Source organism: Biomphalaria glabrata, chromosome 18 (assembly GCF_947242115.1).
Source record: "Biomphalaria glabrata chromosome 18, xgBioGlab47.1, whole genome shotgun sequence".
Lineage (NCBI taxonomy): Eukaryota > Metazoa > Mollusca > Gastropoda > Planorbidae > Biomphalaria > Biomphalaria glabrata.
Window position 1 is genome coordinate 19,878,430 of NC_074728.1, and position 25,478 is coordinate 19,903,907.

Consider the following 25,478-nt stretch of genomic DNA (forward strand, 5'->3'; position numbering starts at 1 on the left):
CTTTGCTTCTCTTTAGCAAATCCCGACCCTGGCAATGCCAGAGAATGAATATTCGTTCGTATCTAACATAATTATAATAATAATGGCAATGACTTCAATTTGGAATATTACATATGAGAACTGTTTCGTGTGACAACGCAGACACAGTTGCGACCAAAATATTTTTCCGCATCTCGTGCAGACCAAGCTGTTGTTTGATAGCGGTTTAATTCGATTTTATTTTCGTCTTCTGCGCATGTCTTCAACAAGGTCATTTCGTCTTCTGCGCATGTCTTCAACAAGGTCATTTCGTCTTCTGCGCATGTCTTCAACAAGGTCATTTCGTCTTCTGCGCATGTCTTCAACATGGTCTTTTCTCTTGGCCTCAAACGTGTGTCCTGAAGTTTTTCTGATAACAATACAACAGTTTCTTTGAGAGGCCATCTGCTGCCTGCTACTTTTCTTTAATGCCAGTGAGGGCAAAATGGCGTCCGAGCTGATCTTTATAACGCTTACTTATAGCACCTCTTTAACGCCTTCCTCCGCCAAAGAATATCGCTTTTTGGAACGTGGTTGTCTACTATGCCGATAAGAGTCCATCTCTAATATATATATATACTATACCCTAACCACTCATTGATCACGAGATCTCTTAGAATGTCGTACGTATCCGCATGAAATTTCGTACACAGGTTTTTGTTACCTTCTAGTCGCTCACTAAGAACCGATTTTGACAGATTCGCACTATGACAAACTGCTATTCGCGAAAAAAGCACCTCTATTTTAATTTTGGTATTTTCCCAAAAGGCTGCAATCTATAATCTAGGGCCAATATAGAAAGCATTAAAAAGATATATTTAAATATATGTGAGAGAGCAGGACATGTAGAAATTGAACTACGCGTTGCTCACATTTGGTCACAACTTCCTTTTCTTTTCTTTCTTTTCTGGTATGCATATTTCAGAATTACAAAATAAAATATAGCGTGTGTAGGTACCTAAAGGTGAAGTTGAGGACGGCTGTCCATTATGCGCTGCTTAGTCAGCCAATACGCGTACACTTGTTTTGAGACTTATATATATATATATATATATATATATATATATATATATATATATATATACTCTTACATTGTTTACTGCTTACAGGCCAGATTTAAGGGGAGGAGGACCACCTGAGGCTATTTTTTTTATTTTTTAACCAAATGCATTCATATTTGGTATACATATATATGAAGTTAATCTAATGTAAAAAATGTAAAAAAAATCTTTAAAAATTTTTGGGTTGCCATGGAAACGCCGCCATATTGAATTTTTTAAGGTAACTTTAAGCCGTATCTACTCCTACAGTATTTGTTGAAAATGAATGAAATAACTTGAATTCAATACTTAAACAATGTATCTAGAAAGATATAGACTTAGAAATTGAATAAATCTTTTTACTTTTTAAATATTTTTATTCGAACTTATGATATGTTTTTTTCTATAAAAAATGACAATTTTGGAGACAAAATGTTGAAAATTAAAAAAATGAAGACAAAAATTGAAAAACTGGCTCTATATAATGGAACTACATTATGTTGTTAACATATATTCCAAATTTCATAAGAATCCATCAATAAATAAAAAAGTAGATACAAATTGAAGAAGGTGACCGAAGCAAAAATGTGATTATCGAGAAAAACACCTAAAAAGAAACAAGTCTTTTTAAAATGATTTAAACAGTATTCTCCATAGGTAGGGCCAATTTTTTCAATTAATTTTATTTCTCTGCAAGCTTAAGCTGCTCTTCTTAAGTGACATCTGTGTTAAATAGCTTTATTTCTCTTTTATACTGAGTTTGACAGTTTTTTTTTTAGGTCCCATTTTTTGAAAGCTGATGACTATGAATAGTAATGGAAACATGCAATCATTTTTTAAGTCATACAAAAATCCAAAGCCAAATTTCCAACAGATCCAAGGACTGAAAAGTTTATTCTTTTAAATTAGATACATTTTGTTTTGCTTTAGTTACTTTTGGGTGAATCATCTCATTAGCATTCTGGGTGGCTCCCGAGAAGCGCCACTGTAAAGGTTTTGATATGACAACTGCCGATACAAATGTTCCAAGAGATTAGCAAGTAAATCATATTTTAAGAAATGCTAAAACATTAAATACTTTTACAGGAACTTTGTCCAGTGGGACAGCAAAGTTAAAATAACACCATGAAGAAACTCCGGTTGGGTGATGTGGTTTGGTAGAAGAAATCCAGTGGCGAATAGTGGCTAAAATGGCATTTCTTATTTTGTCCACATGATGATAATTTCTTATAGCTATTGCATAGCATGTAGAAAGGTTGTTTTTTTATAGCATTCTTAGTTGAATTACCACAGCCCAGGTCACCTAGGCTGATCTTATCCTTACTTCAGAATAAAACATGGCTGAGAACCAAGTAGTTCCAAACCTGTAAGGCCGCGACGAATTGTTTTGTTTTACGACACTACCTTGAGGCTCAGATCTGTTCATAAAACTCTCAAAAACAACCTGGTGTTTACATCAGACAAAGTTGTTTATCTCTGTGTAAACTTCTGCCCTGATCTTTTCCATAAAATTTCAGTTGATTGCATCAATGCCGAAGAACCTTTAAAATAAAAATTAAAAAAAAGATTGTAAAGTCAGCTGAATTATTTTTTAAAAATAGTTTTTCTAAATATATTAACATAATTTTCTTTAAAAAGGAATAGTTAATGCCGTTATTAAAAACTATCCCAACTATTAAAAATCGTACCCCTTACAGACACTATCTCCTGTAGGGCAGATGATGTAAAGGTCATCTGTTTCTTTGACCGACGGTCATGTGACCAGCACAATGACCAACCGCCTTTACCTTCCGCAAATGTCAGCTACACATTAGAGTTGGGGGGACTCAGTGGAGGGGGGGGGCATAAAATTCCCGAAATTCAAAACCCCAGTCTACACCGAGATTCGAACCCTGTGCTTCTCGGTTCAGAAACTATGTGCTTTTTTTCCACCAAGAACTCTTCCCTGCTAGATTGATTACTAATTGATGATTTGTTGAAAAACAAAACAGGCTTTGTCACCACGATGTCAACTCGCTTTGTGTTTACCATCCCTGGAATTCTTCTGGCCCATGTCAATTTGGAATCAGCTTTACAGGTCTCAATGTTTACAATGCAAGGTCCAGTGGTGGTAGGTCAAACTATTTGCTCAATAGAGAATATTTATTAAAACGGCGGTTCAGAACCCTTTTTTTTTAACTAGGGAGGGGGTGTGGGTGTTGGGGGGTTGTCATGAAAATATTCTGCACTTGTTTTACGGAGTGTATTACATTTGAAGTTATTGAGTCCCAAAAAAAAAAAGAACGTGCTTCGTGCTTTACTGTGATACAAGGAGAAACAGTGGTATATTCACAAATTTTTTCAGTTTTGACCGGGAAGGGGGGGCTCAATGAAAAAATTCTACCCTCGATTCACGGAACGTTTCGCAGTTAAAGATCATGAGTCCAATCGAAACTATGGCCGGTTCGATCGAGGCCAATGGTTATAGAAGGCCTGATCACTGATCCGCGACCTCGCAGCCTGTGGGCAGTTAAGTCTCAATAGCTCTTTGCCTTGTCACAGGCTACGACGTCGCGTGTCAGTGCTATGATCTCGTGTATCGATTGGCCTCGATTTGATTCGGGTGTAGTTTGATTATCATGGATTAAAAAAAAAACTGTTAACCAAATGAATTTTGCTCGCATTAGAATACAGAAACTCTATTGCACAAGCGTCTATCTCAATTTATTTACGAAGGATATTACACTTAGCAACCTATTAGCATGTTGGGTCTTCCAGTCTACCAATTATTTGTTTCTGCAATATAGAAAAGCACATTAAAAGGATAATGTGAACTTTGATTCAAAGCTAGTTTTTATATTACAAAATACTTTAACAAATGGAAGAACTTCACATTTACAGCCATATATCTCAATAATGTAGAATTTATTTCCCTTTCTTGATATGTATCAAAAAAATTCTTAACAGAAGCCTTATTGACAATTTGTTTTTAAATTCATCTATGTTTTAATAGGTAAAAAAATAATAGTATAATTATAGTATAATAGTATGGTTTCAATTTGATCCGAAAAATGGGAATTACATGCTCATAATTTGTACCGAACAGGGTGAGTTGATATAAGCTTTGTTAAAAAAAAAGTACTGGCACATCTTGATGAAATTACGCTTGAGACGATGTCACGAGAGTCTAGATGTGGTGGAAGCCTGGACAACATGGACCCCATGTCACCCAGATTCCAACAACACTAATTGTAGTTTTCGAGCTTGTGATTTCACAAAGCTTATATCAACTCACTCTTGTCTGTCTTGTAAAAAGTGTATACACGTTATAGCTCCCACACCTCTGATGACGTTGAAACTTTGGTATAATACATTGACAAGGCATGAATCAAATTTAAAAAAAAAGTAATTCATTAGTCAATTAATTACTGGTAATTAATTTTTTTTATATCAACACGGGAAACTAACCCTTCAGTATTCACAGATATGGCTAAATTTGATGTGTTTTCTCCCCTTAGATAATTGTTAACGCTAATTGCCCCCTCGTGCATTCCTATCTTATCTTATATAATACAGACGTTACTTCAAAAAAGAAGATTCTCCGATCAAGTTGATAGTTATAATTATTGTATCTAACAAAAAAAAATGAATCAATAAACAAAAATCCTGAATTTAACAAATAATTATTGGTAATTAGTGACTTTGATTTATATTAAATAAGGGATATAACTTGTACATTATTGATATATATAGTTTTAACGGCGGAGTTGTCCCCCTTTAGAAAGCTTTCTTCTTCTTGTTTTTGTTTTTGAAGATTTTTTTTAATGATTTGATTGTTTTATTTTCCCATTGAATCGTTTGTTTCTGATCTGCAGATAAGACTTAACACACATCATTTTGGTTCTCTCAACATGACAGTACTAGTAACTAAACAAAAGCCTGAGTTAATATCGCCTGGTCAGTTCCCGACGTAAGTATTCATGGTAAGGTTCCCCTTTCAGACCCTGCAGTGTGTATAGGGCAGAAGATGTAAAGGTCATCTGTTTCTGTTAATCACCGTTAACGAGGGTGTCATGTGGCTAGAACGACTATCGACCACCTTTACTTTTCCTCAACTAATGCCAGGTACCCATTAAAGCTGGCTGGAATCAGAGGCGCCCAAAGACCCCCCCCCCCAAAAAAAAAAAAATATTAAAAAATCACTTCACTAGTATTCAAACCCGTGACCTCCGGTTTGGAAGCGCTTTACCCTGAAGCCGACGCTCGTCCTAAGTATCTATGAGTCGTTAAGGCGTATGTATGTATGTATGTATGTATGTATGTCCTAAAATAGAAATCAAAACCGTTTGACCAATCTTTATAAAACTTGACATAAATGTTCCTTGGGTACTAACTGTAACCATAACGTATGTGTAATAGCCCTAAAACAAACTTAAGACCCTCAAAAAAAGTTGCCCAACGCTATGAAAGTGTTACAATTTCATGGATCTAGGTTATATAGCCATGTCCACATTAGACAAGATCGAAAGGATCTAGATCTAATTTTAAGAACTACACTTTGCAAAGATAGCTTTTTACTTTAACACAAACAATAGTCCATTGATTTAATTATTTAATAATATTAATTTTCAAATTTGTCTTTCAAAATCATTTTTACATAAATTAGTTCCTTATATCTGCGAATTTAGACGTCTTGGCGTACTTTATATCCTACTCATCGCGAGCTTCTTTCATTAGAGGAGACAGAAAGGTCACGCATGCGAAGATTTAAGGCCCCACGCACGCGCAGAAAGATCTATCGAAGCCTACATCTAACTCTAAATCTAACACTAACTTTAGATCTAATTAAAAAAATAATAGATATACTTTATTCTTTAACAAATGAACATATAAAATGAAGTCCATTCGGTTCATATTTTAATCAAATTAACCTATAAATTTTGTGTTTCTAAAGAATTTTACACAAAATTCGTTCGCTATAGCCGCCGTGTTGACATACATTTTAATAGTCCCATTCACATGCAGTGCACACCTTATATGCGCTATGTAAACACGCTATGCTTGGACAGGCTACATTAGGCTCTATAATGGGGGATATTAAATATACTAACATACAATAATTTATAAGCTTCTTGTGCTCTTGAATTCACTCTTGTAATGGTAGGTCTACTTCTATAACAATGGTTTATGTTTTATGTTCCGCCTACAACCAAGACGAAGGTTGCAGCTGGAATCACCGCTGGCGTAGTGCATGAGTTTCAGACAAGATCACCGGACGCACCAGTAGTTATACTGGGTGATTTTAATAAATGCAACTTGAAGGTTGACCTACCCAACTTCTATCAACACATCGGTTAAATAATTTCTTAAGGAAGGTTATATACCCGAAGTCATTTCTATTGTCATTGCTGTTATGACCATTTCCTTTGTTTTGCTAAGGGACAGTAGACTTCGAAGCTTAAACATAATGCAATAATTCACCAGCAAAATAACAACAAAGCTAAAGAAACCTACACCGCTCTACACAATTAAAGTGTAAACAATTTATGAATCACTTCAAACACAATAGTTAATCATATAATAATAATAATAATAATAATAATAATAATAATAATAATCTTTATTGTCCGTATGGAAATTTGTCTTACAATTTGTGCATTACACCAAACAAAAAACATTATAACTATAAGAAACCAAAGTGTACATTCACACCAGACTCACCATATATCGGCAAATTTAATTTCATTACGTCTCTTCCATAGTTCCATAATAAATCAATCTACAATAAGATTGTGCGCAAATGTTTAATTAGGTCTAGTGATTAAAATTTGTTCTTGTTTGCAAAGGAATATTTTAATTTACTGCTATAAGCCTAGTGACGTAAGCGGTGTTTTTCCCGTTTGACGTCATGGAAATTTTTCATTCATTAAACATCCTAGCCAAAATTACTTTTTCAATATTGAGGCATTTTCAAACCGGTATAACGGTCGACCTCGAGTTTTCCCTTTGTGGCCAATTTTTTCCTCATTTATATTCATATAATTTAAAATCTGAAAGAAAATCGTTAGAACCGTTTTTCGAAATATTATTTATATATAAACATATATACATATATATATAAGAGGTGCTCGCTTAAGAGTATAGGATGTACTTACGCATATTATTATATAGCACCAATATCAGTATGCAAATGTTTATTGCTTTAATTAAAAGCGAATCAAACCTTACAACTTTAAATACACTGTTGTGACCATCGTAATAATTAGACTTGACAATAATAGAACACCTAATTTTGTTTTTCTCTTTTACTATAACTATATAAAATATTATTAAAATAAAAATAAAAATTAGGAAAGCTTTTTTCCCCATAGTCAATGTTCTTTTTTTTTTTAATTTTAAAACACTTCATAATCTAAACAAGGTTCTTCGGTCTACAATTGGATATAGTCATCTTACATAACTTCTAGAAATAGTTAGATGTATAAACCAATCAGATTCGTTGTAACATTTATCATTTAAGTAGATGCATTCTTCTCCACTCCAGATATGACAGAGGTCACAAAGGCACTTACAGCGCCCTTGGCAACGGCACGTTTGGACTGATGGTCTCTGCCTCACAGACACGCTACTCCTTGGATATTTTCACCGCCATTCCTGTGGAAAGTTGGGATAAAGATTATATCGCTGTCACTGTTGGGTATACATTTCTGGTTTTGGGTATTTTTACTGAAACGATATGGATTTTATTTTTTTTAGTATAACATCCTATAGGCTCTAGGGCGTTTGACATACAAAAAAATTTAATAGATTAGTTCTAACGCAGGTACACCAAAATTGTCTAAACATATTGTCATATTGAAATGTACTATTATCTGATACAGTGATGCCCAAAATACGGTCCGCGGGCCATATCCATCCCTCGACGTGGTTTCATTCGGCCCGCAGAAACGTCGGTACAAAATGTAGAATATCCGCCCCTCCCTTTTTTTTTTCAAAAAAAATAATATAAAAATGTATCTTTACCTACATTATTGGATGGATTGGTACCATGACATTTAAAATGTGTAGGTTTATGCAATGGGAGAGCTGAAGAAATAAAAGTAGACTCTGAATTTAGAATCTACCAGGATATGTGAACGGATCTTTACTCTTTTTTTTGTTTTGTGGAACATGATAATAAGCCAACATATTTGTATTGTAAAGTGTGGCTGTTTTAAAGCACAATAATATATAAAGGGGTAATAAAACATTAGTTTGACTGCGAATTAAAGATGATTAAACTGCGCCTGAAGGATCGATGGGAATATTTACCAACAAGAGGCAAGAAAATAAGTCGTTGGTAAAGCTGTATACGATGTTGCTCACATTTTAATTAGAGAAATGAAGCCAGTTTTCGACGTTTGCAAAAAATGATTAACTTCCAATATCCAATTAAGTAATGTAAGCACTAGATGCAAAAGTTTTCAAAAAAATTGTTTCAGGTCAATTTTATTTCGTTTTTGTACATTTTTCGGTTATGTGGCCCGCGACACAAATGTCGGAAATTAGAATGGCCCGCAGGTCGAATTAGGTTGGGCATCACTGATCAAATATATAAAGTAGAAAGTAAGGCGTATGTATGTATGTATGTATTTATGTATGTATGTATGTATGTATACATGTATGTATGTATTGTTGTAACTCTCTAAGGCAGGCACTCAACGAAAGACAGGTTGACAAGAGTAAATGATGTATTTATTTAGTATAACTAGTATAAGCATCAACAAATAGTAATAGTTACTAGTTAGACTTGGACTTCTGCTATAAAGTCACAGGGAGTAATATGTCTTAAGTTCTAAGAGTCCTACTTCATACCAGAACAGAGAACAGACCACCGACACACTTCCCAGTGTCGCTCCAGGTCTCCCACACAGTTTCCTAGTATCACACAGGACAACACTCAGCACCAGACTGTTCAAACTCCCATGACTTTTAGCCGGCTTACAACAGTCCTTCTTCCTGTCTCTATATGTCTTTCACTAGTCGTGTTCAGTAGTGCTCAGATGCGCACCATTAGTGTAGCGCGGGAGTGGGGTTACAACAGTATGTTTGTTTGTATGTATGTATGTATGTATGTATGTAGGTATGTATGTATGTAGGTATGTATGTATGTATGTATGTATGTATGTATGTATGTAGGTATGTATGTATGTATGTATGTCCCACATAGAAATCAAAACCGTTTGACCAATCTTTCTAAAATTTGGCATAAATGTTCCATAGATCATGTCGGAGACCGTAGTGTAGGTTTAATGTCCCTCCAACAACAGGAGGACCCTAAACATAGACAAAAATTACCTAATAGTATCTGTATTAAAAAACGAAACTTTTTTTAACAATTCGGGTAAACCCGTTTACCAAGTTTGTTATAGATCTAAATCCAATCTAGTATATCAGAAATACCCAAACTAAGACCCGCAGGCCGCGGGTCATGGCAGACTAGTTGTTATATAAAATAAAGCACAGTTAAGATAATGGTGATAAATAGCTATCCATAACACTAAATAGTGGCTTGGATAAATGACATCGCTAGCTGTATGTCTCTTATATTGTATGGTACACAAACTTTGCTAAATAGATTACGTCACTGTTAGTTTTTTCTCTAAGCTTCTAAAACTTCTATTTTGACCTTCTATCTTTTTTCTAAATATTTCTTTATTACATCAATATCTATCCAAGATCATCGAAATTATTCAGCCTGGCAATAAACATTTATGTATTTATTTCACAAACCCAAAATGTGATTTATAATTTTGAAAGGCCTCTTCTCCCGTCTTGCGCACTGACAAGCTTTTTTGCGTCTGTCTTGCGCACTGAAGCGTGACACACCGTATCCCTAGATTGCTGTATCTCTTAAATATACAGATCATTACAAATCTGTCATATTCCGAGTTTATCTGCCCACCCAGTTTTATGCATGGCAAAGGACACACAGGAATGGAGAAAGACGGTTGACAGTGGTGTGTGGTGCCCCAATAGTCCAACAGACTAAGGGATAGGTGAAATTGGTGATCTTTGAGGTAACAGTTAAATGAAATTCTATCCATGACAGAAGACATAGATGAATGGACAAAAAGGGTCAAAAGATCTTGTGTGGTGCCCCAAATGTTCAACAGGGATAGATGAAGGTTCTTCTGATAACGCTATAAACGTAGAATAAAAAACGGAAGCATGGTCATAATACAGGGTAAACATTCAAAGCTTGTGGTATAACATCGAAGCTCTTCCTCGTAACCCTAGCAATCTGAAAGCGATGCGGACCAAGTGTAATTTTAGCGGCCCCCGAAAGGGGAAAAGACGCTAATAGTTTTGTGTGAAAAGTCTGTCCTTCTGTCCGTACCGTTTAGATCTCGTAAACTAGAAACGAGTAAAAATCAGAAATCATAATATTTTAGTCCATTCAAAGTTATGATGCAACGGCTACTTTTTTCTTTTCTAAAAGCGAAAAATCTAATTTTTAAATCACTTATAAGCAGTTTTTTTCATAAATTACACCACGTTTACAACTATTTACTATTAATAGTAACAAACACGTAGGCTTTTTACTACGGGGAAATCATCACATGCCATATTTTTAACACATTTATGCAAATGGTGTTAGAGTTTTTGTTAGAATAATTATTTTCAACTCTTATATTGCTTTGTTATGTAAGTTCTGTCATACTAACTACTACATTTACCCAAAAATAATGTTTACTTTTTTTTTTAAGAGAAAAATCTATTTAGTATGCATATAAGTTGGACATAAATTAAAACAACAATTAATAAGTAGTTTTTCATATTATCGCGTAAACTGCAGTGTCACATCACAATCAAGAAACACTTAACTAACGGAATTTTTTTTTTTACGGATTATTTTTATCTTTTTTTGAGGATTTGAATAAGAGATTGACCCTTTACAAAACAGTTAGATCAATTAGATATTCATTATAAGTCATCAGTTAGGCTAGGTTCGCATTTAACTTCACATTCACATTTACCTATCCTTTGGTCTGCTGGACAGATATGCACCACACAAAATCTGTCAACCTTCTTTCTCCATTCTTCTCTGTCATTTGTCTTTGATAGAATTTAATTCTGATGTTCTTTCTGAAAATATTGATACCTGCCTTTTTACCTGCCTTGGTGGGCCACTTTGGGGGCCGATTTTGAGTTTGTGTTTCCACACAAACTTTCTTTGTAACCTTGTTGTTGTTTTTTTTTTGTTGCTTCTGGGGTGATGGCTTATCTCTAAGACTGACCCAGTATATGCCACGACAGTAAGATATAAGCTTTCCATTTACTCGTCTTCCTTATGACAACGCAGGCAGAATCCTTCACTGGTGATTGTCGCTGATGTGGCAGTGAGTGTCACTGTACGGATGCGAAGAGATGGCAGACATAGACCTATTGCAATTCTACATTCGAATCGTGTTCATGTGTCGGGCAGCGATATCGTCATAAGTCTTCGCAGGTATCTATTATCTTTTAACTCTACGACTGTCATGTTTAAATCATAAAACTTGGCAGATATCATTTTTTAACTCTACCACTGTCATGTTTAAATCATAAAAGTTGGCTAATGTTATCTTTTAACTCTACGACTCATGTATAAATCTAAAAACTTGGCAAATGTCATATTTTAACTCTATGACTCATTTATAAATAATAAAACTTGGCAAATGTCATCTTTTAACTCTATCACTTTCATGTTTGAATCTTAAGAAATGACAGGACTCATCTTTTAACTCTACGACTGCCATGATTAAACCCTAAACCTTGACAAGTTTCATCGATACGTCTGCCATGTTCTAATGACTTATGACGTTGTTGCAAATATCGATGCTGTTGTTGTTTTTTAATGTTGTGTTTGTTATTAATAAAGTTATTCTTTGTCTTGATATTTTTATGTTATTTTTTTAGATTCTGTTGTTACTATAGATGTTGTTTTTTTATTGTTTTTATTGTTGATGCTTTTGTTACTATAGAAGTTGTTATTATTGCTGTTATTGTAGATGGTCTTATTGTAAATGTTGTTAATATTATTATTTCTGTTATGGCTAATGTTGTTCTTTAGGTTATAAAAATGATACGACTGTTTATTCTCTAGTTTTGCTGTTATCCTAATGCGTTGATGTTTTGTTAATTATTTATGTATTGTTGTCTTTCCTATGATTTTATTGCGTTTATGGTTATGTTGTTATGTTTAAGTTTTCTGTTTCTGATGACGTTTTTGTAACTCTATAAATATTTTTTTCTTGTTTTTTTTTTTTTTTTGCTATTTTAAAAATTGTTAATGTTGTTGTCTTTCTTTTTTAGAATCAGCTGGAGGATCGAAATAAATATATTTTTTTTACAAAGCTTATATCAACTCACTCTGTCTGTCTGTTTGTCTGTCTGGTAAAAAGTGTGTACACGTTATTTCCCCTACACCATTTCTTGGATCAAGCTGAAAATTTGCCTTTTTTTTTCATTAACAAAGACAATACATGAAGCCATTTTTAAAAAGTAACCTATCAGACAATCAAATACTGGTACTGGTATTTCATTATTTTTGTTTAAAAGCAACAAGGGAAACTAATACTTCAGTATTCTCATATGGGGCTAAATTTGTTGGGTTTAGTCCCCTTAAATAATTTTTAACGCGATTTCTCCTTTTAGCATTCTCCAATCAAGTTCATACTTGAAACAATTATTTATTGTTTTTAACAGATCATTAATCAATAAACAAAAATACTGAATATGTCAATTAATTATTGGTAATAATTTTTGTTTGATATCAAATAAGAAAAATAAGTTGAACATTATTGGCAAGTATAGTTTTAAGGGCGGAGTTCTCCTCTTTTAGATAAGCTTTTTTTTTTTTTTTTTTTTTTTTTTTTTTTTTTAAGAAATTTTTATTTTTTTTTATTTTTGTTTACTTGAAATTGCCTTTTACTCCTCAAAAGTAAACATTTTTTTAGACATTAGGTATTGTAATTAAGCTCGGAAATAAATGCATTGAAATAATTCTAGAAAATGTTTAAATTACAAGAAACAATGTTTAACTTGCAGTTATCAGTCGTATGAAATATCTGAATGCAATTCGAGGGACATTGTAGCCACTTTAACAGGTGAGTGTAAATACCTTTTCGACATTTAACTTAATTGAGTTATTTGAGTTGTACGAGTCGATGCTTGCACACACACACACACAAACGCATTCAATGTAATGTGACTAGGATACATATAGAACTTATGTCAATTTGCTCTAGCAAAGGGAATAAGACATGCACTTTTATCTACGTGTCTTTCTGAGTATTTCTAGTTGGCTGTGTTTTTCTATTATCAAGTAATGGTTCAGTGTTGTTTGCATCTAGATATCTTCACAGTATGGCTCCTCCTTGGTGATCGAAGATGAGCACATTTCTCATTTCCTATAAATACGAAGATGACTGTTAAGTCCAATCCTCGCTTTAAAAAGCCGGCAGCATACGTGGATAGGTTTGGTCAGTTGCAGATAGGCCTGCTTCTTTTCTCAGCTTTTTGTTGGTTCGGCGCTCTTTCAGCCTGGCTACTCTTCTTGGTCGTTGTGGCCACAGAAGCTGTAACAGTCTCGCTTGCCATTACCTGTTCACCTTAAGTCAAGAAGGTGAAAAGCACGAGAACCCTCGGACATAGAAAAAAGAAGTAAGAATGACTTAATTCACTTCTAGTTAGTAGTAACGTAAGGTCAGTTGGTGGAGGAGTCACTTGAAGACAGTAGAGATAGTACACATATTTTTAGTAGTTGTTTTCTGTACTTAAACCTGGCTACATGTTCTTGAAGTTTTTCTGTTACCCACTGTGATGCGGACGTTATTTGTATTCTAGAGGATATATTATATATATATATTTCTCTTCATGGCTCAAGAGTTTGGAAAGATCACTCTTTTATTTTTGCAAGTCGGACGGAGTAGAGTTATCCTACGTTATTTAAGAGGCGAAAAAAAATGGGGGTGGGGGTGGAGGATAAGCAGTATTTACCTGTCACTAAATAGCAGGGCCGGACTTAATCATTGTGACCAAGAAGTCATAGAAAGAGAACAGGTAATCTACTCTGTATTTGCATATTCATTTATATTTGCCCGCTAAAGATGGAGTCAAGCCAATCTGTACTATGTATGTTTGTTACGTGTTAAGTGTAGCTCCAGGACACACGAACCCAGTGTTCTTCAACATTATACACATTGATAACAACCACGTCGTTTACAAAGCGGATGACCTTTACATTATCTCCCCTACTGACCACACGGTCTAACAGGGGAACTGCTATTATAGTTATACGCTCAAAGAAAAAAAAAGATTTTTTTTTCGAATAGCATTATCTTATTTACTTTATATTCCAGAGTGATGCCCCAGCCTCGTATCAGCCTATGGTTTACTATCTCCTAAAAAAAGATAAATTCTATTTTATAATTCCTCTTAATAGCAGGCATAATTTTTGTTTCTTTAATGTTGGATTGATGTTTAGGTTCAGTGCTGACAGGTAGTCGCCCGTTCGGTGTGGTCTCAGGAAGTTGCCGGTCCATTTCTCGAGGTTATGAATGTGAACAAGAACATTTTGGTGAATCAATGGACTTTACTGCAGGTCAGTCTTGTTAACAGTTTATCAGCGTATTGTCTTGTCATATTTCTGTTTGGAATCATTTTAGAGATTATTTGTCGCCTGTATGGTTCAAGTATATTTCTTGTCAACAATTAATCATAGTCTAAGACATTGTTAACAATTAATCATAGTCTAAGACAATTTAAGATTCAATAAAAAATACTAAGATATTTGTAAATAAAAATTAGTGGTAATTATTTAATTTTGTTTTAGATAGAAAATAGGAAAATAAACCTTGCAGTATTTAGTGATATGGCTGTTATTGTGCGGCAAGGGTTTCCATTATATAAGATTTGTTTTTTCTTAAAGTATTTTTTAACAATAGTTTTACCTGTTTTCTGTGCCTAAACCGAGGAGCTTTGATTTCAAATCACGGTGACCACAGGGAATGGCGCCCCTGAGTCCACACAATCCAATGGGGAAGTAAAGGTTCTTGCTTGTTTATGGTAGCCACATGGCACCCTTGTTAACCGTCAACTTTAGAAAGAGATGAGCTTTCATTGCCCCCCCCCCCCCACTCCAATCGCTTAGATCGAAAAATCTGAAAATTGGTAACTTTAACTTTTTTTTTTGTTTTGCGCTTGGTTCATCTCCTGCTAAGCAGAAGACGAGACGGATACGGAATCCTCTAAACTTGATTCCTTGCCATTGTAGATATGTATTAAAATTGCAACTAAAACGTAACGTTTCAGATGCAGGGCCGGACTTAGAATTGATAAGGCCCTAAGCTATTTAGTAATGAGCCCTTTTGAAATTGACACGGGGCTTTTTTTCTTCGCTTTTTCTTCAAAATGATTGAAAATATCCCTGCAATCTTTTAGGGGCCCTACGCTACAGCTTTTGTTGCTTCTAGATAAATTCAGCTCTGGGAAGATTATATAGAGAGACTATAAATGAAGAATTATTTTAAATGTAGTGGCCGATAGATTGAAAGAACAATTTAAAATGTAGTGGCCGTTAGATTAAACGAACAATTTTAAATGCTGAGGTCGTAAGATTAAATGAACATGGTTAAATGTTATGGTCGTTACATTAAATGAACATGGTTAAATGTAATGGTCGTTACATTAAATGAACATGGTTAAATGTAATGGCCGTTAGATTAAACTCACAAGTTGTAATGTAGTGGCCATTAGATTAAAAGAACAACGTTAAACGTAATGGCCGTTAGATTAAAAGAACAATTTTAGATGTAGTGGTCGTTAGATAAAAAAAAAATCATAAATGTAGTGGCCATTATATTAAAAAAACAATCATAAATGTAGTGGCCGTTAGATTAAAAGAAGAATCATAAATGTAGTGGCCGCTAGATTAAAAGAACAATTTTAGATGTAGTGGCCGTTAGATTAAAAGAAGAATCATAAATGTAGTGGCCGTTATATTAAAAGAAGAATCATAAATGTAGTGGCCGTTAGATTAAAAGAAGAATCATACATGTAGTGGCCGTTAGATTAAAAGAACAATTTTAAATGTAGTGGCCATTAGATTAAAAAAACAATCATAAATGTAGTGGCCGTTAGATTAAAAGAACAATTTTTGATGTAGCGTTCGATAGATTAACAGACAGTTTTCTCTGGTCTAGAAATGTTGATGCCCAAATCGTCCTTCGGGAAAGAGTTCATTGTCGTCTCATACAACTTCCCCGAGTACAGCGGAGAGTTGGTCGTGGTGGCTTCCGTCAACGACACATCTTTCCAGATCGCCAGGGACAACAATGGCGGAGCAGACGCCTATACTCTTGATGACCCAGGGGACTGGTTGAAGGTAATCGAATATAGCAATAAAATAAAGTAATCGAACGTAGTAATCGATGACAGAAGTAAGGGTATATTAGTAATTATAGCTTTTATATAGCGCTACTTTCATGCCTATAGCATGCTCAGAGCGCTTTGGTCCAATCTCATTTGTGGACCAGTGGGGGGAGGGGATATCTGTGAGAAGGTTTTCAGTGCCTTCAGGCGCTCAGTAAACACAACTCTGCTTGAGTCGGATGTCGAACCTCGAGCCCCCTCCATAGGTAGCCAAGCCAAGTTCAAGCGTACTTAGCATCTCTAACACGCACCCCACAAGCTAATGAACGCTAATATAGTAATGGGGAATAATATTGGGATATTGTAATCGAATATAGTGCTGATGTACAGTTTGCTATCATGAAATAGTCGCAGAAGTCACAAAAGTCTTACATAAAAGTTACAAAAAAAAAAAGAAAAAATAAAAAATAAAAATATATTTAAAAAAATAAATAAAATCAAGACATAACGTCATAAGCCTACTATCTATAACATGTAAACCTACTATCTATAAAATATAAACGTACTATCTATAACACGTAAACATACGTTCTATAACACAAAAACCTACTATCTATAACATGTAAATCTACTATCTACAACATATAAACCTACTATCTATAACATGTAAATCTACTATCTATAACATGTAAATCTACTATCTACAACATGTAAACCTACTATCTATAACACGTAAACCTACTATCTACAACATGTAAACCTACTATCTATAACACGTAAACCTACTATCTACAACATGTAAACCTACTATCTACAACATGTAAACCTACTATCTATAACATGTAAACCTACTATCTATTACATGTAAACCTACTATCTACAACATGTAAACCTACTATCTATAACATGCAAACCTACTATCTACAACATGTAAACCTACTATCTATAACACGTAAACCTACTATCTACAACATGTAAACCTACTATCTATAACATGTAAACCTACTATCTATTACATGTAAACCTACTATCTATAACACGTAAGCCTACTATCTATAACACAAAAACCTACTATCTATAACACGTAAAGCTACTATCTATAACACGTAAAGCTACTATCTACAACATGTAAACCTACTATCTATAACATGTAAACCTACTATCTATTACATGTAAACCTACTATCTATAACACGTAAACCTACTATCTATAACACGTAAGCCTACTATCTATAACACAAAAACCTACTATCTATAACATGTAAATCTACTATCTATAACACGTAAACCTACTATCTATAACATGTAAACCTACTATCTATAACAGGTAAACCTACTATCTATAACATGTAAATCTACTATCTATAACACGTAAACCTACTATCTATAACATGTAAATCTACTATCTATAACATGTAAATCTACTATCTATAACATGAAATCTACTATCTATAACTTGTAAATCTACTATCTATAACATGAAACCTACTATCTATAACACGTAAACCTACTATCTATAACATGTAAACCTACTATCTATAACATGTAAATCTACTATCTATAACATGTAATCTACTATCTATAACACGTAAACCTACTATCTATAACACGTAAGCCTACTATCTATAACACAAAAACCTACTATCTATAACATGTAAATCTACTATCTATAACACGTAAACCTACTATCTATAACATGTAAATCTACTATCTTTAACACGTAAACCTACTATCTATAACATGTAAACCTACTATCTATAACATGTAAATCTACTATCTATAACATAAAATCTACTATCTATAACATGTAAATCTACTATCTATAACATGAAACCTACTATCTATAACACGTAAACCTACTATCTATAACATGTAAACCTACTATCTATAACATGTAAATCTACTATCTATAACTTGTAAACCTACTATCTATAACATGTAAACCTACTATCTATAACATGTAAATCTACTATCTATAACATGTAAACCTACTATCTATAACACGTAAATCTACTATCTATAATATGTAAACCTACTATCTATAACACGTAAACATACTATCTATAACAAGTAAATCTACTATCAATAACATGTAAATCTACTATCAATAACATGTAAATCTACTATCTATAACATGCAAACCTACTATCTATAGCATATACTATCTATAGCATGTAAACATGCTATATAAAACATATACTATCTATAACAAGTAAACCTACAATCTATAACATATAAACAGTAAGTTTTTAAACGACTGCAGGTCCATCAGTTGAAATTGTATCATAAAGTTGTATCGTTAAGTTTTTTAAATGATAAGTTATATCAGTTGAAGTTGTATCATAAAGTTGTATCGTTAAGTTTCTTAGATGATAAGTTATATCAGTTGAAGTTGTATTAGTAAAAAGTCTAATGCTATCAATACCTAAGTCAAGTTGGTATTAAATTGAAAGTCTACGTAAACGATTAGTTTGAAGAAGTTTTATAAAGAAACAAGGTTACAAAAGACAGTTTGTGTGGAGACACAAACTCAAAATCGGCTCCCGAAGTGGTCCACCCAGGCAGGCTTTAATATTTTCAGAAAAAACATCCGAATGAAATTATATCAAAGACAAATGAGAGATAAAAATGGAGAAAGAAGGTTAACAGATCTTGTGTAGTGCCCCAACGGTCCCGCAGATCAAAGGATAGGTGAAAGTGAATGCAAAGTTAGATGTGAACCTGGCCTTACTAGTTCCCCTTTCAGACCTTGTGGTCTATAGGGCAGATGATGTAAAGTTCATCTGTTTTTGTGGCCTACGGTTAACGAGGGTAGCCAGCACAACGACCAACCGCCGTTACTCTTCCCCAACTAATGTCAGGTACCCATTGGAGCTGAGTGGACTAAGAGGCGCCCAATTCCAAAGTTGAAAATCCCAGTCTTCACCAGGATTCGAACCCGGGACCCACGGTTCGGAAGCCAAGCGCTTTACCGCTCAGTCACCGCGCCTCCCCTGGCCTAACTGATGTCTTATAATTGATCTAATTGTTTTGAAAAGGCTCAATCTCTTATTCGAATCCTCAAACAATTTTTTTTTTTAATTTCCGCAATAAAAAAAAGTTCCTAAAAATGAAGTTTACAAGATTACTATTCTTTTTAAATTGGGTCTAACTTGTAATGCATACTAATTAGCCTTTTTCTCATAAAAAAAACTGCTTGCATAACTGATTTTAAAAATTAGATTTTTCGCTTTCAGAAAAAAAAAGTAGCCGTTGTATCAGAACTTTGAATGGTCTAAAATATTGTGATGTCTGATTTTCAATATCTTTTCTAGTTTACGAGATCTAAACGGGACGGACGGACAGACGGACAGACGGACAGACATTTCGCACAAAACTAATAGCGTCTTTTCCCCTTTCGGGGGCCGCTAAAAAGAACACAGATGTTTCTTAAGTTTTTTGTCAAATTGTTTATATACATCTCCGGCTAGATGATTCTATTTGAACCGTTATTAATATAAGAAGAAATGTCAGGCAATAAAAAAACAGAAATCATCACACCGAGATGGTCAAGCTGGTGAATAGCAAAGGCGGTGTGGTTTAGGAAGGTGAATGGGGTAAAAGAAGGGGAGAGTTGGGGAAAATAGTCTAGGCACACACCTTTTTTTCACGGCGTTGAATATGGCTAAAATATAATAATTATGTTCAACGTAATTTAATCTGTTTGATTGTTTTTGCTCATCGGACGGATTGTCACAGTGGCCAGCACAACGACCAACCGTTTTACTTGCCCCCCCCCCCAACTAATGTCAGGTGCCTTTAGAGTTGAGTAAACTCAAGGGCGTCCTAAAATTTCCGAGAATTTTTGGGTTGGAAACCAAGCGCTTTACCACTTAGCAACCATGACCTTTACAACTTAGCAACTATGACCTTTACCACTTAGCAACCACGACCTTTACCACTTAATGACCATGGCCTTTACCACTTAGCAACTATGGCCTTTACCACTTAGCAACCACGACCTTACCACTTAGCGACCACGACCTTTACCACTTAACAACCATGGCCTTTACCACTTAGCAACCACGACATTACCACTTAGCGACCACGACCTTTACCACTTAGCAACCACGACTTTTACCACTTTCTCTATTAGCCCATGAAAATTTCACCTCCATTTTATTTTAAAACAACTCACTCTGCCTGTCTCTCTGTCTGTCTGTCTGTCTGTCTGGTAAAATGTTTGAACATGTTTTTTTCTCCCATTTCCCTTTTCCTATCAAGTTAAAAACTTTTAACAATTATTTATTGAACCTGACAAGACATGAATCAATCGAAAAAATGAATCATTTTTTTTGTGTGTGACTGTTGGTGATTAATATTTTTGTTTCAAAATAAGGCAAATAAATACTACTTAATGAGAGAGGTATATATTTGTTTACTCCCCTTATTACTTTTGACACGTTCTTTTTTCTCGGATCAAGTTGAAGTTTTGCATAATTATTCATAGTCCATAACAATACACGAATCAATCGAAAAAGCAAACAAACTGTTAGTTGATCTTACTTACTTACTTAGACTTAGGTAATCATTTTGTACTAATTAATTTTATATAACAGAAACCTTGTAATTTTCAGATACATGGCAGTAACTAGCTGTTATTTCCCCTTGATAAGCTTTGGTTTTCAAAAAGTATTCTTTTTTATTTCTAGTTCTTGTTCGATTTTAAATTTCCTTCCTAGCTTGTTTCACCAAGATACATCTCTGGTGTCAGATAAAAAAGATCCTATTGCTAGATGAGCTGAAATTGGTAATGTAAATGTAGATTTGTTTAAAGGAATACCCTTTTTTTGTTGTTGTTGACACTTCCCTAGTTAGATCTCACGAACGTGACTGGACTTCTGCTTAGTAACAGGCCGATCCTCGTGATGCACTACTTCAGAGTCCGCTGCGCTGCGGACAGATTCCGCCGAAGTGACCTTGGCGATCCCAGCCTTGGACTCCTGGTGCCGAGTGTTTTGTTTTTCCATGAGTACACGTGGAAGTAAGTAGCCATTGAAATTTTATAACACAATGCGTTTCGAATTTAAAATCATAAAGTTCTAAGGTCCTTAACTCTTTCTCTCCCTAATTATTTACCACATTCTGATGGAATCAACGTTTGTATCGTCGGTTAGGAGAGAAAGAGTTAAATCCGAAATGACAAGATAGGAAACGGGATTAATACAGCAACTGAACCCCACGATGACCTGCTAACCGAAGTCAAATAACGCATACTTTAACTCTATGGCTACATCACAAGGTACTTGGGGCTCGAAAATACCTTCCTTCAGGGAACAGAACCAGGAAAAGAAGAAGGGGCAGACAGAGATAGCGATGGGATGACATCAAAGAAAGGAGAGGCCTGTAGTTCAATGAAATTCTATCCAAGGTAAAAGACAGAGAGGAAATGAGAAAGAAGGTTGACAGATCTTGTGTGGTGCCCATTGGTTCAACACACTAATGGAAAGGTGAAGGTAAAACTGTTAGATGTCATGGAATGAAAAGGGGTGGGCTCGATCTAGAAACGCTGTCGATGATGCCCAGTACCTATGGGTCGGTATTGAGGGGCCCCTGTAGATCTGAGTATGGGGCCTTTATAGTCCAACCAGACCGGATCTTTGGGTCATGCGGCTTAGCTGCATGCTCCATGGACGCTGAACTCACAGGGATAACTCGGACAATGATTGCTTGTTCTGACCTCCTTATGCTTGCCCTGGATGTGGCAAAATATGTAGGTCACAGATGGGGCTGCGCATCCACGGGAAGTACTGTATTCCTCGCTAATCTTCAGACTCGAAGACAAGCCTTATAAACAGCCACAACCGTCTTTCTCCATTTATTCCTTTCTTTTGTCTTGGATATAACCTCTTTCAAGGGCAGGCCCGTCCACATTTTTATCTCTGTCTGCCTTTTTCTTCTTTTTCCTGGTACTGTTCCCTGAATGAAGGTCTTTGCGAGACTTGAAGACCTTGTAATATAGACATATAGTTTTAGTTTCAGCTTTTATACAATAGCTAGCAGGTCATGAAGTGGTCAAGATCAGCTAATTTGGAAAGACAATGGCTTAGTTCTCGGCACCCAAATCAGACTGATGTGCTTCCTGGTCATGGCCACATTTTTATGCTTGCGAGTCTTGGACGCTGACTGCAAAGCTAGAGAGGAGGATCCTATCAATGGAATCGAGATGCTACAGAAGGATCCTAGGTATCACATTTAAAGACCACATCACAAACCAAGAATTTAGAGACAGGGTTAATGCAGCGATTGGACCCGTTGATGACCTGCTAAATATCGTACAAAAATGCAAGCTGAAAATCTATCTCCAGATTACAAGGTCATCTGTGTAAAATTCTTCCCGCTGGTCATAAAATGATAACGGGCACTAGCTTGACCTTTCAGTGGACACTTAACACTGACCTTCAACAGCTTGCCTAGCATAAGTCTAAGAAAGTTGCAAACAATTTAAATTTCTATAATTTAAAAAAAAAACAGCAGCTATAGTATATATATAGATCCCTATTATACGAAAAACATATTGATAATGTTAATATTCAATGAACGACTCTTTCTTGTATATGTAATGTAATGAATTACCCGCTGCCCTCGAATCGTAATTAGCGTGAAAAAAAAAAGTTAAAAAAAAAGTTTAGTTCTTTCACACTTATTTTCTATTTTGTAGGACCCTCCGATCGTGGGAGGGACATTAAACATACAATACGATCTAAAGAACATTCATGCCAAATTTTATCAAGATTGGTTAAACTGTTTTGATTTTTTTTTTCAGGACATACATTCATACGCCTTACTTTCTGCTTTATATTATAGATAATAATGTAGTCTAATGCAAAAACATTACAAGTTTCTTGTTCTTTTTATATTTTTCGGAAGGTATAACTTAAAAATTATGGCTTTTATATAACGCTACTTTTATGCTTATAGCATGCACAGAGCGCTTTGGTCCAATCTCATTTGTGGACCAGTGGGGGGAGGGGTATCTGGGAGAAGGTTATTGTGAGCTGCCTTTAGGCGCTTAGTAAACACAACTCTGCTCGAGACGGGTGTAGATCCGCGAGCCTCCCTTTATAGGTAGCCAAGTACTTAGCCTCTCGACCACGTATCTCACAATACATACTTAGGAGACTCTTTTCAAACATCAATGGGTTTTTTTTTTAGTAACTTCCACTGTATAAAAACAATGCTTATTACAAAACCATACACGCGAGAATACACGCAAAAATATCGGCATGTAGTTTGCGATTCTAGAAACGCCACCGGCAATATTCCCCTCTCCGCTCCTGGTGTATGTAGTCTCTGATGGCAATGTCTTCGATTACGAAGAGGTTGAGGATGAGTGTAGTGTTTCACATGACTACGCAGACCCAATCGCGACCTGCTTATTTTTCCGGTCCCCATGCATACAAAGCCTTTGTCCGCCCGATGGGGTTTACAAAACGATTAAACACCTTTGAAATGTTCATTTTCTTTTACAGCGTATTTGACAACACCGAAGATAAACTTTCTCATTTCGCTTTGGCCATATTCGCAGCCCGATATGCTGCCTCTTTACGACTCAACTCGGTCAAAATTACCATGTAAGTATATCTTGCATCATTCACACTACATAGCCGCCAGCCAATCGCTAACCTCCTCCCACAGTCACCATAGCAACACACACACACACACTACATAACAGCTACACATCATCATTAACTAACGTTTATTAACGATTCATAACTAACGAATATTCATATTTGACTAGAGTAACACCTTTAGTAAAATCATTAAATTTAGAAAGCCTTCAGGATAGAAGACTTAAAAGTAAAGTAGCAATTATACATAAAACACTGAACCATAATCTTCAAATACAAAAACAAAATTTAATAAAATACTCAGAAAGACACAAAGATAAAGGCACACTCCTCGTCCCATATGCTAGGACAAATTTGTACAAACACTCCTTCTTCCCTAGTGCTATTAGAGCGTGGAATGGGTTGCCTGAGCTAGCCAGGAAAACCAGTGACTTGGCAGAATTTAAGTCATTGGTTGATATGCATGACTAAATTCATGACGCATAGGACGTAATCATCTTCTTTTTTGAAGTAACGTCTGTATTATATAAGATAAGATAAGATAACTAGTTTTTACATTTCAAACTATAGTAATTTTCTCCACAAACAAACAGAAACTCACGCTTTCTCGATGACGTTTCGCACCGATAATGCTAAAAGTTCTCAAAGCGGAAAGAATTATGCTCCTATTCTTCAGACATTTAAAGATTAAGTCGTAATGGAGAATATAAAAGTCGTTGATGGTCAATTGAACCGATGTAATTTTGATCGTGCAAATGGCTTAGATTTTTTTAGGCTTAAGCTGACTAATGACAGGTCAAATTTGTGTAATTTCTTAATTTTATTTAATTAATATTAAGTATTACCATGTAATTAGTGATTATCAGTCAGTCAGTCATCAAAGAATTCTTGGTTCTCCAATACTGCAGGAGGTTTTATAAATAATGCACATCCAATTATTAAAAATTTTGAATTCTTGTATTTATTAATTTTACATGGACAAATCATAAACTTGATCGTTTTTTTGAATCCATCCCAGTCGTCTTACATCTTTTCCGTGCTTAATAGAATTATGAACCATTGCGTACAATTTTAAAGTGCGATTATTATTATAAAGATAATTATATAGCTCCTCCTACGTGATCGAAGATGACCACATTTCTCAAAACTTACAGGGTTTAGCTCCCTTTCTGGTATATAAAACAAAATTAATTAATTAATACTAAATGATTAACTGATTAGATAATTTTTTGGATTCATTCGACTATGAATAATTATGCACAAATTTAAGACTTGATCCGAGAATGGGAAGCGGGGAAAAATGATGCTAAAATAAAATGTAAAATCAACCCATATATCCACATCGCCTATTAAACCCATTAACCCCCAAAACTTTATTACTGCATTAAATATATTTTCTCTATTAAATATCATTTTCTATTGGTTGAACTAAGACA

The 25,478-nt window shown here is 34.9% G+C and overlaps 1 protein-coding gene across 1 annotated transcript in view; it reads left to right on the forward strand.

The window, feature by feature from the left end:
* LOC106072961 (uncharacterized) overlaps nucleotides 1-25,478 on the forward strand; it is a 77,300-nt gene that overhangs the window by 30,720 nt on the left and 21,102 nt on the right. The window contains exons 15-23 of the mRNA XM_056017486.1: nucleotides 3,050-3,168; nucleotides 4,913-5,007; nucleotides 7,582-7,734; nucleotides 11,383-11,529; nucleotides 13,110-13,168; nucleotides 14,548-14,664; nucleotides 16,265-16,446; nucleotides 21,286-21,455; nucleotides 23,944-24,045. Coding sequence (XP_055873461.1) covers nucleotides 3,050-3,168; nucleotides 4,913-5,007; nucleotides 7,582-7,734; nucleotides 11,383-11,529; nucleotides 13,110-13,168; nucleotides 14,548-14,664; nucleotides 16,265-16,446; nucleotides 21,286-21,455; nucleotides 23,944-24,045 — 1,144 coding nt within the window. The remainder of the gene's footprint in view (nucleotides 1-3,049; nucleotides 3,169-4,912; nucleotides 5,008-7,581; nucleotides 7,735-11,382; nucleotides 11,530-13,109; nucleotides 13,169-14,547; nucleotides 14,665-16,264; nucleotides 16,447-21,285; nucleotides 21,456-23,943; nucleotides 24,046-25,478) is intronic.